Genomic DNA, 17737 nt, shown 5'->3' with positions numbered 1-17737 from the left:
ACGAATGATTTGGCTGATTCACAACTATGCCTTGGGCCGTGATAGCATATTTGTATTGGTTTTAAGAAATCTACGTCAGGTTCTTTTGTTATTCATGTATCAGTATTTTTGTATGTGACTTCGTTTCTGTAGTCTATTGTTTGCGGTGAGTGTTGATTTGCTTGCCTGGACCTTACATTTGCGATTGGGTCGGATATTTTTTCTTTTTATTCTTTTTATTGATTATTCCAGTTATGCTTATACCAGCTAGAAATGCATTCGAGGTGGATTTAATTTTGTGATAAGTCGGGATCTTATGTAGATTACAATAGAAAAAAGTTTGTACACAAACATTTGTGGATTTTATTGAGGTTTTTCCTCAATATTCGAAAATGTTAAAGTTTTAGTCGACCAAAAATGAGATCTTTTTCCTTGGCTTTGCTAACATAGGGCGTTATGTTCTATGTTTAGTCCTATGACTTACAGTTAAGAGGAAATTGTAATTATCTGTTAATTTTTAAAGGCACAATTTAATTGAACAATATAAGAATGGTGGTATATCTAAAATTTTTAAAAATTGAAGAATAATGAATATTCACCGTAGTTGGATGTGGAGGCGTTTGGGTGATAATCGATTTTGTTTTAGATGAATTCGTAACAAGGGGTTGATCAGGAGTTCTTGAACTTTGCCTTTGGTAACCCATGATTTCTAAATAATGGACAAATCAAATGTCCATGCTCTAAATGCGATAACACAAGATTTTTGAATCGGAGTGATGTGCATTTACACGTAGTAAAAAATTGATTCACGCAATTTATTGACATGTGAATTAATATTTTTCTGTAAACTATAGGAAAAAGAACTTGGTACAGAAGTGACTGATCTTGAATTATTTCAAAGATGCCATAGAAAGAACAAATGAATTGGAGAGTTCATGGACAACAAATCCAAAAGAATTAGTGTAAGTAAAATTTGTCATTGGATTTAAATATTGGTTTGTATATATGTTGAGAAATTTTCTTAGACTTTTATTACGTAAATATTCTGTTGTATCTAATGTACTTGCATAGGAAGAATACATTGCAAACAGGGGTTGTACTGATTTTTCTTCACAGTTTTCATTCGATATCTCAACTTGGTATGATATCACTAGAGGTCCTTCAAAAGGACGCTTATATGGATTTAGATGTAGCTCCTCATCTACAAGTTCAAGTTCAGTCAGTTCTACTCTTAAAGAATCCGACCAGAACAATGAGTTAACAAAAGCTGTGGAGGACATGCGCTCTAATGCTGCAAAAATGGAAGAAGAATTTTCAAGACGAGAAGACAAAAATAGAAAATTGCTTGAAATTGCTCTTGAAGAAGCTCGAAAGAGGGAGGAAGAGGCTCGGAAGAGAGAGGCAGACCTACAAGAATTAGTTCGAAAATTACTTCAAGATGTGGAATACAAAAACTATCAATTTGCTGGTGGGTCTGCACTCCAGGAGCAACAACATTCCAGGAAAGATAATTAGTTTATTTTTTCTGTTGGTTGTTAATGACTTAGTTTATATTAGTGTTGTTGTATTATGAGTATCTTTTGTTAATATTTATTGTTCTACTTTGGAAAATTCAAATTTTGGTATTGATGGAATGTATGTGATGGTATAATGACCAAGATATTAATTTGGGTACAGAAATTAAAAAATTTGCCCAAAAAAACCCAAAACTAATTAAAGACGGATTAGAGACGGAAATTTTTAAAAGTTTAGAGGCCGAATCAGAGACGGATTAGAGACGGAAATTTGTAAGGTTTTAGAGACGGAATATTTTTTGCGTTTCAGAGACGGAATTAGAGACAGGATTAACAAACAAATACTTTACCTTTAGAGACGCAATTTCTTTTTTTATCGATGGAATCAGAGTCAGATTGCCTACGGAAATCAGAGACGGATTACACTTAAACTTTCTTCTAGTTTGTCGACAGAATCAGCGACGGAAGCTAAGAATTAGAGAAAGAATATATCCGTCGCTAATAATTTTGCCACGGGGCTTTCAACCACGGACTGCGGCGACCGGTTTCCGTCGCTAATTTGTTATAGAGACAGATATCCTAGTTTCAGAGACGGAAATCGTTATTTTTACTTATGTTATTCCATTTTAAATGAGTTGGAAATTTTAGATGTGTATAAAAACATAAGTTTTAAATTTTTTGTACTTAAAGTTAATCTATGTTAGATATATGTTTGTTGGCATATGAATATGTACGGAGAAATTGCAATTTTAGTTCTGTAAGTATTGGATGACAATTTTAGTCCTGTATAAATGCATTTTGAAAATTTTATCCTAAAATTTAAAAATTCGAATATTGAGGACAAAATGACTGAAATAATACACATCGCATCCTGTCTACCCTAGAAAAAGTGAAGTCTTTGTGAATTCAAGAAAGGTGGGATTGGTACGTAGGATTGCAATTTGAAGGAAATGCACATTTCCAAATTTATTCCTCGTTTTGATTATTGGTATGTTAGAAGTTAGGGAATACTTACTCCCTTAGATTAGGGATTAGTTATCCCCCGTGCATGATATTAGCTATTCCCCAGCATGTAGGGAATGAAAGTTTTTTTCTTTTTTTCTTGTATTAATTTAATACTTAGTTATAATTGTTATTAAATTTGTGTATTTTTTGTATCACAATTCCCTTTTTCTGAGTTTTGGTGTAATTATATATAAACTTTCTGTAATTTGAAAAATTATATCTAGTACGTCTAACAAATAGATCATTCCGTTAGTTAAAATTCACTGAATTTGTTGATATTAATAAAAAATTTGAATGAAAATTGATATTTACTCTCGCTTGACTTATTAGAGGTAAAACATTTTTTCCAACCAGACTACCATTTTAACGGTGAAAATATACTTCCACACATTCATTAACGTGTGAAGACATATAAGGATGATTTGGTCATAAAAATATCTATTTGACTTGCAATAAATCGATAATAACTCAATCATGAAAAAAATATAGATTTTTATCCACTTTCTTTTTGCTAATATGGCAAATGCAGTGAACTTTGACTAACATATAGACTTGTTAGTTAGTCGGAAGAAATTTTCGGGATGTTAGATATAATTTTTTAAAAATTGTGTGTGGTCTACATGTAAGTACACCAAATCTCAGGGAATGGAAGTGTAATTACCCCTATAAATAATAAAAAAGAAATTCAAATTGCAACTTCCAAATTAAAAATATATCCATGTAATTCTTTTTGTGTCCTTTTACCTTGATTTGCATGCTTATACATATCTGGCCCTCATATCAGACTTAAATGGTGTTGATAATTAAACTTGGTAATATTTAATTACTCAGTTTACTAACTTATCCAATTAATAATAACATTTAGATTATTAACATGTTTAATTTGGTTAATAATTAATAAACATATATAGTATGTTGAATAGTAATTAATAGGAAATTCCTATAAAGTCAAAAATTAAAAATAGTATGGTATATAATGGTAATTAATAAGAAATTTCTACAAAAATTTAAAAAAGAAAAAACCCTAAAAAATCTGAAAATTCATGATCGAGTCAAAACTACACAATTTGGTCGAAAGACCCCATCCTATAAATAATAGATAATAAAATAATTCTTTACAAGCAATCGAACCCATTAGATAATTAATTTATGGCTAATTACTACTCATTAGACTAAGATTTTTCATATACAACAAAATACCAAAGAAAACAATATGAATAATATGAAAATTATTAATTACATAAAAAAATTCAAGCAATTAATAATTGCAAATTAAATAATCTACTTATAATATCCGAAACTTCTTTCTATATTATTTTCTTGAAAAATCTATATAAACGAGGGATGCGCTCACACTCCATGCAACAAACATATATAAATTGTAAGAAGAAAAACATTATATATAAGAAAATGAAGAACAAAGGGGTGATGAGTGCTGTGTCTGTGTTGATGGTGATGGCAGTGATCATTGCTTGTGTAGCAGGCGCAGACGATCCGGTGGCTGTTTGTTTGAGGCAATGTTACATAACCTGCACCAGCACTGGAATCACTGACCCTTTCTGTTAGAAGAATTGTCAGAAACAATGCAACCATGAAGAGCTGTTGGAGACAATGTTACCAACAACCACCACGACGACTGGAAAAGGCCGTAAATAATACTGAGGAGGAGAGTATTGTTGTGTAAGAAAAACATGTTTGGAGAGAAGTATCGGGGGATAAATCTCGATGTGTTGTAATTAAACATGTTATTTCTAATATATATATACGATAAATCTCGATGTGTTGTAATAAAACATGTTATTTCTAATATATATATATATATATTCATCACAGATATGGTGTTGTTTCTTTTATTCTAATTAATTTATTTTTTTTAATCACTATATATAAGACCGTGTCCATTAGATCATAAGACCGTGTTCATCAGATTCATATCGGACGGCTTAATTTAAATTACATGGCCTGATTCTACGATACACCGACTTGAATGATTATTTTTATGTTTTGAGTATGATATCTTGACATCAATATATCGAATAAGTCTAAAACTTTACCAAAAGTATTTTTCAGTAAGTATGATCATATCAACGGTCTTATTTGAATTTTGATGGTCCGATTAACCTATGTTCAACAATATAAGATGATAGTTCAATCAATATAATACTAACATTTATAAATATATAAATATACTACAGATAGTGAACATTCTCAGCTACAAAACATTTTTACATATTTCAATTGCATTATTTCAAATAATTGATATTTTATATAACTTTAAACTGTTCGGTATGATTTTTTTTTATTACAGACTCACTGAATCGAATCACATTGAAAAATCAAATTTTTTTATATATATTTTTTAATTGTGTTAATTATATATTCTATATATATTATATATTATATGTAACATATTTATATTTAAATTATATAAAGAAACTAATATATTTAATATATATTTAATTTATATGAATTATATAAAAATATATATATAAAAATATATATATGTGGAGAATTACCTAATTTTAAGTCATGAACCTCTCTCTCTCTTAACTCAACATCAACTACCCCTCCTCTAACTCTATCTCTCTCTCACGGTATCTCCTCTAACTCTCTCTCTCACGGCCGAAGAAGAAAAGAAAGAAGAAAACAATCTCTAACTCTCTCTCTCGCAAGTGGCTTCGACGCCTTCGACACAACTTTTTTTCGATGTTAGGTAATTTCTCTTCGTTGTAATTTTTTTTACGATTTGTAGAAGAAATTTGAATGGTTTCTGGGTGTTTGTTGAAATGCCTCATTGAACACCTCTATGTTCTTCTAATTGGAATATTCATTTTTTTGTTGAAATATATTGAAAAACGAATGATTTGGCTGATTCACAACTATGCCTTGGGCCGTGATAGCATATTTGTATTGGTTTTAAGAAATCTACGTCAGGTTCTTTTGTTATTCATGTATCAGTAGTTTTGTATGTGACTTCGTTTCTGTAGTCTATTGTTTGCGGTGAGTGTTGATTTGCTTGCCTGGACCTTACATTTGCGATTGGGTCGGATATTTTTTCTTTTTATTCTTTTTATTGATTATTCCAGTTATGCTTATACCAGCTAGAAATGCATTCGAGGTGGATTTAATTTTGTGATAAGTCGGGATCTTATGTAGATTACAATAGAAAAAAGTTTGTACACAAACATTTGTGGATTTTATTGAGGTTTTTCCTCAATATTCGAAAATGTTAAAGTTTTAGTCGACCAAAAATGAGATCTTTTTCCTTGGCTTTGCTAACATAGGGCGTTATGTTCTATGTTTAGTCCTATGACTTACAGTTAAGAGGAAATTGTAATTATCTGTTAATTTTTAAAGGCGCAATTTAATTGAACAATATAAGAATGGTGGTATATCTAAAATTTTTAAAAATTGAAGAATAATGAATATTCACCGTAGTTGGATGTGGAGGCGTTTGGGTGATAATCGATTTTGTTTTAGATGAATTCGTAACAAGGGGTTGATCAGGAGTTCTTGAACTTTGCCTTTGGTAACCCATGATTTCTAAATAATGGACAAATCAAATGTCCATGCTCTAAATGCGATAACACAAGATTTTTGAATCGGAGTGATGTGCATTTACACATAGTAAAAAATTGATTCACGCAATTTATTGACATGTGAATTAATATTTTTCTGTAAACTATAGGAAAAAGAACTTGGTACAGAAGTGACTGATCTTGAATTATTTCAAAGATGCCATAGAAAGAACAAATGAATTGGAGAGTTCATGGACAACAAATCCAAAAGAATTAGTGTAAGTAAAATTTGTCATTGGATTTAAATATTGGTTTGTATATATGTTGAGAAATTTTCTTAGACTTTTATTACGTAAATATTCTGTTGTATCTAATGTACTTGCATAGGAAGAATACATTGCAAACAGGGGTTGTACTGATTTTTCTTCACAGTTTTCATTCGATATCTCAACTTGGTATGATATCACTAGAGGTCCTTCAAAAGGACGCTTATATGGATTTAGATGTAGCTCCTCATCTACAAGTTCAAGTTCAGTCAGTTCTACTCTTAAAGAATCTGACCAGAACAATGAGTTAACAAAAGCTGTGGAGGACATGCGCTCTAATGCTGCAAAAATGGAAGAAGAATTTTCAAGACGAGAAGACAAAAATAGAAAATTGCTTGAAATTGCTCTTGAAGAAGCTCGAAAGAGGGAGGAAGAGGCTCGGAAGAGAGAGACAGACCTACAAGAATTAGTTCGAAAATTACTTCAAGATGTGGAATACAAAAACTATCAATTTGCTGGTGGGTCTGCACTCCAGGAGCAACAACATTCCAGGAAAGATAATTAGTTTATTTTTTCTGTTGGTTGTTAATGACTTAGTTTATATTAGTGTTGTTGTATTATGAGTATCTTTTGTTAATATTTATTGTTCTAGTTTGGAAAATTCAAATTTTGGTATTGATGGAATGTATGTGATGGTATAATGACCAAGATATTAATTTGGGTACAGAAATTAAAAAATTTGCCCAAAAAAACCCAAAACTAATTAAAGACGGATTAGAGACGGAAATTTTTAAAAGTTTAGAGGCCGAATCAGAGACGGATTAGAGACGGAAATTTGTAAGGTTTTAGAGACGGAATATTTTTTGCGTTTCAGAGACGGAATTAGAGACAGGATTAACAAACAAATACTTTACCTTTAGAGACGCAATTTCTTTTTTTATCGATGGAATCAGAGTCAGATTGCCTACGGAAATCAGAGACGGATTACACTTAAACTTTCTTCTAGTTTGTCGACAGAATCAGCGACGGAAGCTAAGAATTAGAGAAAGAATATATCCGTCGCTAATAATTTTGCCACGGGGCTTTCAACCACGGACTGCGGCGACCGGTTTCCGTCGCTAATTTGTTATAGAGACAGATATCCTAGTTTCAGAGACGGAAATCGTTATTTTTACTTATGTTATTCCATTTTAAATGAGTTGGAAATTTTAGATGTGTATAAAAACATAAGTTTTAAATTTTTTGTACTTAAAGTTAATCTATGTTAGATATATGCTTGTTGGCATATGAATATGTACGAAGAAATTGCAATTTTAGTTCTGTAAGTATTGGATGACAATTTTAGTCCTGTATAAATGCATTTTGAAAATTTTATCCTGAAATTTAAAAATTCGAATATTGAGGACAAAATGACTGAAATAATACACATCGCATCCTGTCTACCCTAGAAAAAGTGAAGTCTTTGTGAATTCAAGAAAGGTGGGATTGGTACGTAGGATTGCAATTTGAAGGAAATGCACATTTCCAAATTCATTCCTCGTTTTGATTATTGGTATGTTAGAAGTTAGGGAATACTTACTCCCTTAGATTAGGGATTAGTTATCCCCCGTGCATGATATTAGCTATTCCCCAGCATGTAGGGAATGAAAGTTTTTTTCTTTTTTTCTTGTATTAATTTAATATTTAGTTATAATTGTTATTAAATTTGTGTATTTTTTGTATCACAATTCCCTTTTTCTGAGTTTTGGTGTAATTATATATAAACTTTCTGTAATTTGGAAAATTATATCTAGTACGTCTAACAAATAGATTATTCCGTTAGTTAAAATTCACTGAATTTGTTGATATTAATAAAAAATTTGAATGAAAATTGATATTTATTCTCGCTTGACTTATTAGAGGTAAAACATTTTTTCCAACCAGACTACCATTTTAACGGTGAAAATATACTTCCACACATTCATTAACGTGTGAAGACATATAAGGATGATTTGGTCATAAAAATACCTATTTGACTTGCAATAAATCGATAATAACTCAATCATGAAAAAAATATAGATTTTTATCCACTTTCTTTTTGCTAATATGGCAAATGCAGTGAACTTTGACTAACATATAGACTTGTTAGTTAGTCGGAAGAAATCTTCGGGATGTTAGATATAATTTTTTAAAAATTGTGTGTGGTCTACATGTAAGTACACCAAATCTCAGGGAATGGAAGTGTAATTACCCCTATAAATAATAAAAAAGAAATTCAAATTGCAACTTCCAAATTAAAAATATATCCATGTAATTCTTTTTGTGTCCTTTTACCTTGATTTGCATGCTTATACATATCTGGCCCTCATATCAGACTTAAATGGTGTTGATAATTAAACTTGGTAATATTTAATTACTCAGTTTACTAACTTATCCAATTAATAATAACATTTAGATTATTAACATGTTTAATTTGGTTAATAATTAATAAACATATATAGTATGTTGAATAGTAATTAATAGGAAATTCCTATAAAGTCAAAAATTAAAAATAGTATGGTATATAATGGTAATTAATAAGAAATTTCTGCAAAAATTTAAAAAAGAAAAAACCCTAAAAAATCTGAAAATTCATGATCGAGTCAAAACTACACAATTTGGTCGAAAGACCCCATCCTATAAATAATAGATAATAAAATAATTCTTTACAAGCAATCGAACCCATTAGATAATTAATTTATGGCTAATTACTACTCATTAGACTAAGATTTTTCATATACAACAAAATACCAAAGAAAACAATATGAATAATATGAAAATTATTAATTACATAAAAAAATTCAAGCAATTAATAATTGCAAATTAAATAATCTACTTATAATATCCGAAACTTCTTTCTATATTATTTTCTTGAAAAATCTATATAAACGAGGGATGCGCTCACACTCCATGCAACAAACATATATAAATTGTAAGAAGAAAAACATTATATATAAGAAAATGAAGAACAAAGGGGTGATGAGTGCTGTGTCTGTGTTGATGGTGATGGCAGTGATCATTGCTTGTGTAGCAGGCGCAGACGATCCGGTGGCTGTTTGTTTGAGGCAATGTTACATAACCTGCACCAGCACTGGAATCACTGACCCTTTCTGTTTGAAGAATTGTCAGAAACAATGCAACCATGAAGAGCTGTCGGAGACAATGTTACCAACAACCACCACGACGACTGGAAAAGGCCGTAAATAATACTGAGGAGGAGAGTATTGTTGTGTAAGAAAAACATGTTTGGAGAGAAGTATGGGGGGATAAATCTCGATGTGTTGTAATAAAACATGTTATTTCTAATATATATATACGATAAATCTCGATATGTTGTAATAAAACATGTTATTTCTAATATATATATATATATATATATTCATCACAGATATGGTGTTGTTTCTTTTATTCTAATTAATTTATTTTTTCTAATCACTATATATTAGACCGTGTCCATTAGATCATAAGACCGTGTTCATCAGATTCATATCGGACGGCTTAATTTAAATTACATGGCCTGATTCTACGATACACCGACTTGAATGATTATTTTTATGTTTTGAGTACGATATCTTGACATCCATATATCGAATAAGTCTAAAACTTTACCAAAAGTATTTTTCAGTAAGTATGATCATATCAACGGTCTTATTTGAATTTTGATGGTCCGATTAACCTATGTTCAACAATATAAGATGATAGTTCAATCAATATAATACTAACATTTATAAATATATAAATTTACTACAGATAGTGAACATTCTCAGCTACAAAACATTTTTACATATTTCAATTGCATTATTTCAAATAATTGATATTTTATATAACTTTAAACTGTTCGGTATGATTTTTTTTTTATTACAGACTCACTGAATCGAATCACATTGAAAAATCAAATTTTTATATATATATTTTTTAATTGTGTTAATTATATATTCTATATATATTATATATTATATGTAACATATTTATATTTAAATTATATAAAGAAACTAATATATTTAATATTTATTTAATTTATATGAATTATATAAAAATATATATATATATAAATATATATATGTGGAGAATTACCTAATTTTAAGTCATGAACCTCTCTGTTAAGATTGTCAATCTACAGAGGAGAATTGCTGATTCATGTGTTGCTTCTCTTCTCTCTAATGTAGTCGTGTTTTTTTATTTCCGCTTTTACACCATTTTACTTAGCTCATTTTGTTTTACAATTTTGTCTTTTAGTTAGCTGCTCACATGGCATTGCTGTTAGTTTGTTAGGATATTTTCTCTGTTTCTTCTCTGTTATTTAAACCCAGCTACTCCATTCCTTCTAAAAAAACAGATTTTTGTGAATACACATATTCTTCAGAAAATGGCTTTGCTTGTGTATTCATCTGTTGTTGATAGAGAATTTGACATGGTATCAGAGCCAGGTTGCTGATGGTCTCTGTATATCTCTATTGGTGAAAAACATTATACAAACCTAAAATAGATGATGGCTGATTTACGAGGAGGAACGGTAGAATCAACACCAGCAGACATGAGATCTGGAGGTGAACAGAACCATGCGAAGCTGCTTCATTTGGAGTACTCTCCTTTGCCTATCATCTCTGCGCCTCTGAATGGGAACAACTGGCTAGCCTGGAGCAGAGCGATACGCATAGCGTTAGGCGGCAGAGACAAGTTGAGCTTTATCGATGGAACCTGTGTGCAACCACGAGAGGGTACTGAGGAGATGCGGCAATGGAGGACAACAGATTACATGGTTCTAACCTGGATACTAAACACTATATCTAAGGAGATAGTCAATGCCTACCTATATACGTCTTCAGCAAGAGCTTTATGGCTGGAGCTCGAAGCACGATACGGTGAGTCTAACGGTCCATTGTTGTATCAAATACAGAGAGAAATCAATTCCATGACACAAGGAAATATGAGTGTGGCGACATATTACACTAAACTGAAACAACTATGGGATGAAATACGCTGTCTAATACCTACTACTTCATGCACTTGTGGACTATGTATGTGTGGTAGCAACGATAGAAACATAGTGCAGACTGAGGCAGGTCATTTAATCCAATTTCTTATGGGGTTAAATGACTCCTTTGATGGAGTGCGCAGTCAAATATTGGTGATGGAACCTTTGCCTCATGTAGATAAAGCATACTCCATGGTTATGCGAGTCGAAAGGCAGAGACAGATACACTTAGAGTCTATGGACACAGGGGTTAATACAGCAATGTATGTGAGAAATGTGGAACATGATCGCAGCTATGTTTATAAAACCTTTGGGAAGAAGAAAGTTACTGATAAGAGACATTTAACCTGTGAGAGTTGTGGCAAGATGGGACATGACAAGGACACATGTTTCAAGATCCACGGCATTCCTGAATGGTATAGAGAATTGTCTGACAAAAGAAAAAAGGGCAGTAATGAAGGGAAAGCATATGTAGCTATTGAAAAAGCTGCAGGTATGAAAAACACCTCACTCATTTCAGATTTCATAGAAGCGCTTAAACTGGTTCAGAACAAAGCTGCAAGTGATCCTGTGAAAGTGCATTATGCACAGTTTGATGAGGCTGCAGGTATGGCTTCAAATACAACTTCTAATAAGCATGTTTCAGGTTCATGGATTATAGATACTGGAGCTACGAGACACATGTGTGGTGATGCTACATTACTTGATTCCTTAGCTCCCATTCACCCTACTCCTATCATCTCTTTGCCTGATGGAAATACCACTGATGCTACACATACAGGAACTGTAAAACTGTCACACAATATCATCCTTGAACATGTTCTTCACATTCCTAGTTTTCAACATAATCTGCTATCTGTCTCTCAACTCTGCCAAGCCTTACCTATTCGTTTTTCTTTCTCTAATAATCTTTGCTTGCTGCAGGACCGGAGGACTGAGAAAGTCTTAGCTATAGGCAAGCAAATAGGAAAACTTTACTATCTGGACACACTTTCTTTTTCACCTATGAACAAGGCATCTTATTCGAACTCTGTATCTGAATCGTTGCTCCTTTCCCATGTACATGATGCATATGAATTGTGGCACAAGAGGCTTGGACATCCCTCTGCTAATGTACTCAGTCATATTTCTAGCTTGAATCTAAATAAAAGCATTGAACCACCTGTCTGTCATGTCTGTCCACTTGCTAAGCAAGCTAGAACACCATTTCCCTCAAGTACATCCACATCTTCAATTCTTTTTGAATTAGTTCACGTTGATATATGGGGTCCCTACAAACAACCCTCCATTGGAGGATGTCATTATGTTCTCACACTTGTTGATGACTATTCTAGAGCCACTTGGACATACCTTATGCGATACAAATCTCAAACAACATCTCTCTTGTCATCATTCATCAAGCAAGTCCAAACTCAATTCGGATTACAAGTTAGAAGTCTAAGGACTGATAATGGTCCAGAATTTCTTGCATCCTCTTGTCAAGAGCTAATAAAAAATCATGGTATCATACACCAAAAATCATGTGTCTATACACCGCAACAGAATGGGGTCGTAGAACGAAAGCACAAACACTTACTCCAAGTCGCTAGAGCTTTGATGTTTGAATCTCATCTTCCAAAACATTTCTGGGCAGAGTCCATTCTCGCTGCCACCTTTATCATTAATCGTTTGCCTTCCCCAACTCTCAATTGGAAATCACCCTATGAACTCTTGTATAAAACAAGTCCTTCATATCAGCCTCTTAAAACTTTCGGCTGCCTGTGCTATGCAGCAAATGTGCAGCCACACAAATCAAAATTTGAACCTAGAGCTACTAGGTGTGTGTTTATAGGTTATGTCCACGGTCAAAAGGCATATAAACTATATGACATTGAGCAAAGGTCTGTTCTCATTTCGAGAGATGTTATTTTTCATGAAAATGTGTTTCCCTATAAGAATTGTACAATAGAAAGTGAGCATTGCCCTGTTCCTTTACCTATAAATGTTGACTGTGAACCCATCAACTCTGCACCTTTATCTACTGCAATCTCATCTACTACTTCTGAAAACTTGTCCACTTCTTTTCCATCCTCTGCATCTGATAATTCTACAGCTGATACACATCCTAGTCTCGCTGTCTCCCCCCCATCCTTACCTCGTAGATCAACAAGGCCTTCTCATAAACCAAGTTGGTTGAAGGATTTTGTTTGCCATTCCTACATAGATTGCCAAACCCCTTCATTTTCTGTTGCATCATCACATTTGAGTTTCTTGGCTGCTTTGTCTATAGTGCAGGAACCAAGGACATATGCACAAGCCAAGGACATTCTTGAATGGCAACAAGCGATGGATGCGGAAATTACTGCTTTGGAGGAAAATGATACCTGGGAAGTCACTACTCTTCCCTCTGACAAACGGGCAATAGGATGCAAGTGGGTATACAAGGTGAAGCTAAAACCCGATGGTTCGGTGGATAAGTACAAAGCACGACTTGTTGCAAAGGGGTATAACCAAATCGAAGGTATTGATTATCTTGAAAGTTTTTCTCCTGTGGCTAAAGCCGTCACCGTACGTCTTTTCTTGGCTATTGCTTCTAGTTTTGGATGGGCATTACATCAAATCGATATTAACAATGCTTTTCTGCACGGATATTTGAATGAGGATATTTACATGCTTCCTCCTGATGGTTATTCCGTACCTCAAGGCCAAGTATGCAAACTCAAACGTTCGTTGTACGGACTAAAGCAGGCTTCTCGCCAATGGAACCATGAATTCACCACCAAGTTGCTTGCTTACGGCTTTGTGCAGTCACATAATGATCACTGCTTATTTTCAAAGTCTATTGAATCTGAGGTGATTTTTCTCCTTGTTTATGTTGATGATGTACTAATCTCCAGTTCTGCAGAAGCTCTCATTCAACCTGTAAAGGATTATTTGCATGGTCTTTTCACTATCAAGGATTTGGGGCATGCCAAATACTTCCTCGGTCTAGAAATTGCTCGTTCTTCCGAAGGTACTTCAGTCACTCAGCAGAAGTACATCAAAGATATCATCCATGATTCTGGCCTTGACAACGCCAATCCTGTGCACACTCCGCTGCCTTTAGGTTTGAAATTAAGTTCTTGTGGAACTGTTTTGGAGGATCCAGAATCATATCGACGTTTAATTGGAAGGCTCTTATACCTGGGATTTACTCGCCCGGATGTTTCTTACGGGGCGCAGCAACTGAGCCAGTTTGTTCATCGTCCTTGCAAGGAACATCTTGCTGCTGCTCTACACTTGGTTAAATATCTCAAGGGGACTTCTACAAAAGGTCTCTTTTTTCCTGCCCATAATTCCTTTTCTTTGACTGGATATTGCGATGCTGATTGGGCTAGCTGCCCTGATAGTCGACGTTCGCTCACAGGTTATTGTATATTTTTGGGTTCGGCCTTGATTTCGTGGAAGACTAAAAAGCAACCTACCGTCTCCCGCTCCACAGCAGAAGCTGAATATAGGAGTCTTGCTGCGACCGTCTGCGAATTACAGTGGATTTCATATCTTCTTAAGGATTTTCAGGTTCCAATTCAGACTCCGATTCCTCTCTATTGCGACAACCAAGCCGCTGTCCACATTGTCGCCAACCCCGTATTTCACGAACGCACGAAGCACTTGGAGATCGATTGTCACTTAGTTCGTGACAAGTACAAAGATGGGTTCGTTCTTCCTTCCCATGTTCCAAGCAAGCTACAACTCGCTGATTGCTTCACCAAAGTTTTAGCTCGCCCTGCTCTCACTGTTCATCTCTCCAAGTTGGGCTTGGTTGACTTCTCTTCAAGTCCAACTTGAGGGGGGCTGTTAAGATTGTCAATCTACAGAGGAGAATTGCTGATTCATGTGTTGCTTCTCTTCTCTCTAATGTAGTCGTGTTTTTTTATTTCCGCTTTTACACCATTTTACTTAGCTCATTTTGTTTTACAATTTTGTCTTTTAGTTAGCTGCTCACATGGCATTGCTGTTAGTTTGTTAGGATATTTTCTCTGTTTCTTCTCTGTTATTTAAACCCAGCTACTCCATTCCTTCTAAAAAAAACAGATTTTTGTGAATACACATATTCTTCAGAAAATGGCTTTGCTTGTGTATTCATCTGTTGTTGATAGAGAATTTGACACTCTCTCTCTCTTAACTCAACATCAACTACCCCTCCTCTAACTCTATCTCTCTCTCACGGTATCTCCTCTAACTCTCTCTCTCACGGCCGAAGAAGAAAAGAAAGAAGAAAACAATCTCTAACTCTCTCTCTCGCAAGTGGCTTCGACGCCTTCGACACAACTTTTTTTCGATGTTAGGTAATTTCTCTTCGTTGTAATTTTTTTTACGATTTGTAGAAGAAATTTGAATGGTTTCAGGGTGTTTGTTGAAATGCCTCATTGAACACCTCTATGTTCTTCTAATTGGAATATTCATTTTTTTGTTGAACTATATTGAAAAACGAATGATTTGGCTGATTCACAACTATGCCTTGGGCCGTGATAGCATATTTGTATTGGTTTTAAGAAATCTACGTCAGGTTCTTTTGTTATTCATGTATCAGTATTTTTGTATGTGACTTCGTTTCTGTAGTCTATTGTTTGCGGTGAGTGTTGATTTGCTTGCCTGGACCTTACATTTGCGATTGGGTCGGATATTTTTTCTTTTTATTCTTTTTATTGATTATTCCAGTTATGCTTATACCAGCTAGAAATGCATTCGAGGTGGATTTAATTTTGTGATAAGTCGGGATCTTATGTAGATTACAATAGAAAAAAGTTTGTACACAAACATTTGTGGATTTTATTGAGGTTTTTCCTCAATATTCGAAAATGTTAAAGTTTTAGTCGACCAAAAATGAGATCTTTTTCCTTGGCTTTGCTAACATAGGGCGTTATGTTCTATGTTTAGTCCTATGACTTACAGTTAAGAGGAAATTGTAATTATCTGTTAATTTTTAAAGGCACAATTTAATTGAACAATATAAGAATGGTGGTATATCTAAAATTTTTAAAAAAATTGAAGAATAATGAATATTCACCGTAGTTGGATGTGGAGGCGTTTGGGTGATAATCGATTTTGTTTTAGATGAATTCGTAACAAGGGGTTGATCAGGAGTTCTTGAACTTTGCCTTTGATAACCCATGATTTCTAAATAATGGACAAATCAAATGTCCATGCTCTAAATGCGATAACACAAGATTTTTGAATCGGAGTGATGTGCATTTACACATAGTAAAAAATTGATTCACGCAATTTATTGACATGTGAATTAATATTTTTCTGTAAACTATAGGAAAAAGAACTTGGTACAGAAGTGACTGATCTTGAATTATTTCAAAGATGCCATAGAAAGAACAAATGAATTGGAGAGTTCATGGACAACAAATCCAAAAGAATTAGTGTAAGTAAAATTTGTCATTGGATTTAAATATTGGTTTGTATATATGTTGAGAAATTTTCTTAGACTTTTATTACGTAAATATTCTGTTGTATCTAATGTACTTGCATAGGAAGAATACATTGCAAACAGGGGTTGTACTGATTTTTCTTCACAGTTTTCATTCGATATCTCAACTTGGTATGATATCACTAGAGGTCCTTCAAAAGGACGCTTATATGGATTTAGATGTAGCTCCTCATCTACAAGTTCAAGTTCAGTCAGTTCTACTCTTAAAGAATCTGACCAGAACAATGAGTTAACAAAAGCTGTGGAGGACATGCGCTCTAATGCTGCAAAAATGGAAGAAGAATTTTCAAGACGAGAAGACAAAAATAGAAAATTGCTTGAAATTGCTCTTGAAGAAGCTCGAAAGAGGGAGGAAGAGGCTCGGAAGAGAGAGGCAGACCTACAAGAATTAGTTCGAAAATTACTTCAAGATGTGGAATACAAAAACTATCAATTTGCTGGTGGGTCTGCACTCCAGGAGCAACAACATTCCAGGAAAGATAATTAGTTTATTTTTTCTGTTGGTTGTTAATGACTTAGTTTATATTAGTGTTGTTGTATTATGAGTATCTTTTGTTAATATTTATTGTTCTAGTTTGGAAAATTCAAATTTTGGTATTGATGGAATGTATGTGATGGTATAATGACCAAGATATTAATTTGGGTACAGAAATTAAAAAATTTGCCCAAAAAACCCAAAACTAATTAAAGACGGATTAGAGACGGAAATTTTTAAAAGTTTAGAGGCCGAATCAGAGACGGATTAGAGACGGAAATTTGTAAGGTTTTAGAGACGGAATATTTTTTGCGTTTCAGAGACGGAATTAGAGACAGGATTAACAAACAAATACTTTACCTTTAGAGACGCAATTTCTTTTTTTATCGATGGAATCAGAGTCAGATTGCCTACGGAAATCAGAGACGGATTACACTTAAACTTTCTTCTAGTTTGTCGACAGAATCAGCGACGGAAGCTAAGAATTAGAGAAAGAATATATCCGTCGCTAATAATTTTGCCACGGGGC

At 33.5% G+C, this 17737-nt stretch overlaps 1 protein-coding gene and 2 long non-coding RNA genes across 7 annotated transcripts; all 3 read left to right on the top strand.

The window, feature by feature from the left end:
- On the top strand, positions 1 to 1555 carry LOC105180288 (uncharacterized). Its single transcript, XR_016064808.1, has 2 exons — positions 1 to 941; positions 1096 to 1555. It is a non-coding gene; the product is annotated as an uncharacterized LOC105180288 (long non-coding RNA).
- Positions 1556 to 5020: 3465 nt separating this feature from the next.
- Positions 5021 to 6959, top strand: LOC148788707 (uncharacterized). The gene is made up of 2 exons (XR_016064500.1): positions 5021 to 5211; positions 6187 to 6959. It is a non-coding gene; the product is annotated as an uncharacterized LOC148788707 (long non-coding RNA).
- Positions 6960 to 10736: 3777 nt separating this feature from the next.
- On the top strand, positions 10737 to 17332 carry LOC110011709 (retrovirus-related Pol polyprotein from transposon RE1). Of its 5 annotated transcripts, none has more exons than XM_088879006.1 (3): positions 10737 to 15582; positions 16560 to 16667; positions 16862 to 17332. In XM_088879006.1, exon 1 carries the CDS (start codon positions 10787 to 10789, stop codon positions 15080 to 15082), a length of 4296 nt encoding a protein of 1431 aa, XP_088735132.1. In that variant the 5' UTR covers positions 10737 to 10786; the 3' UTR covers positions 15083 to 15582; positions 16560 to 16667; positions 16862 to 17332. The 5 variants fall into 5 exon arrangements, with proteins under 5 accessions (XP_088735132.1, XP_088735131.1, XP_088735134.1 ...); XM_088879005.1 differs by having other exon boundaries at positions 16822 to 17332; XM_088879008.1 differs by lacking the exon at positions 16560 to 16667.
- The last annotated feature ends 405 nt before the right edge of the window (positions 17333 to 17737 follow it).

This window comes from Sesamum indicum, linkage group LG3, assembly GCF_026168435.1.
Source record: "Sesamum indicum cultivar Baizhima isolate 11 linkage group LG3, ASM2616843v1, whole genome shotgun sequence".
NCBI classification, from domain to species: Eukaryota; Viridiplantae; Streptophyta; class Magnoliopsida; order Lamiales; family Pedaliaceae; genus Sesamum; species Sesamum indicum.
The sequence above is the reverse complement of the archived record's forward strand: the minus strand, read 5'-3'. Positions and strand labels throughout refer to the sequence as shown.

Bases quoted from the DNA above. Each gene is read 5' to 3' on its own strand.
- LOC110011709 (XM_088879008.1), top strand. From the start codon at position 10,787: ATGATGGCTGATTTACGAGGAGGAACGGTAGAATCAACACCAGCAGAC.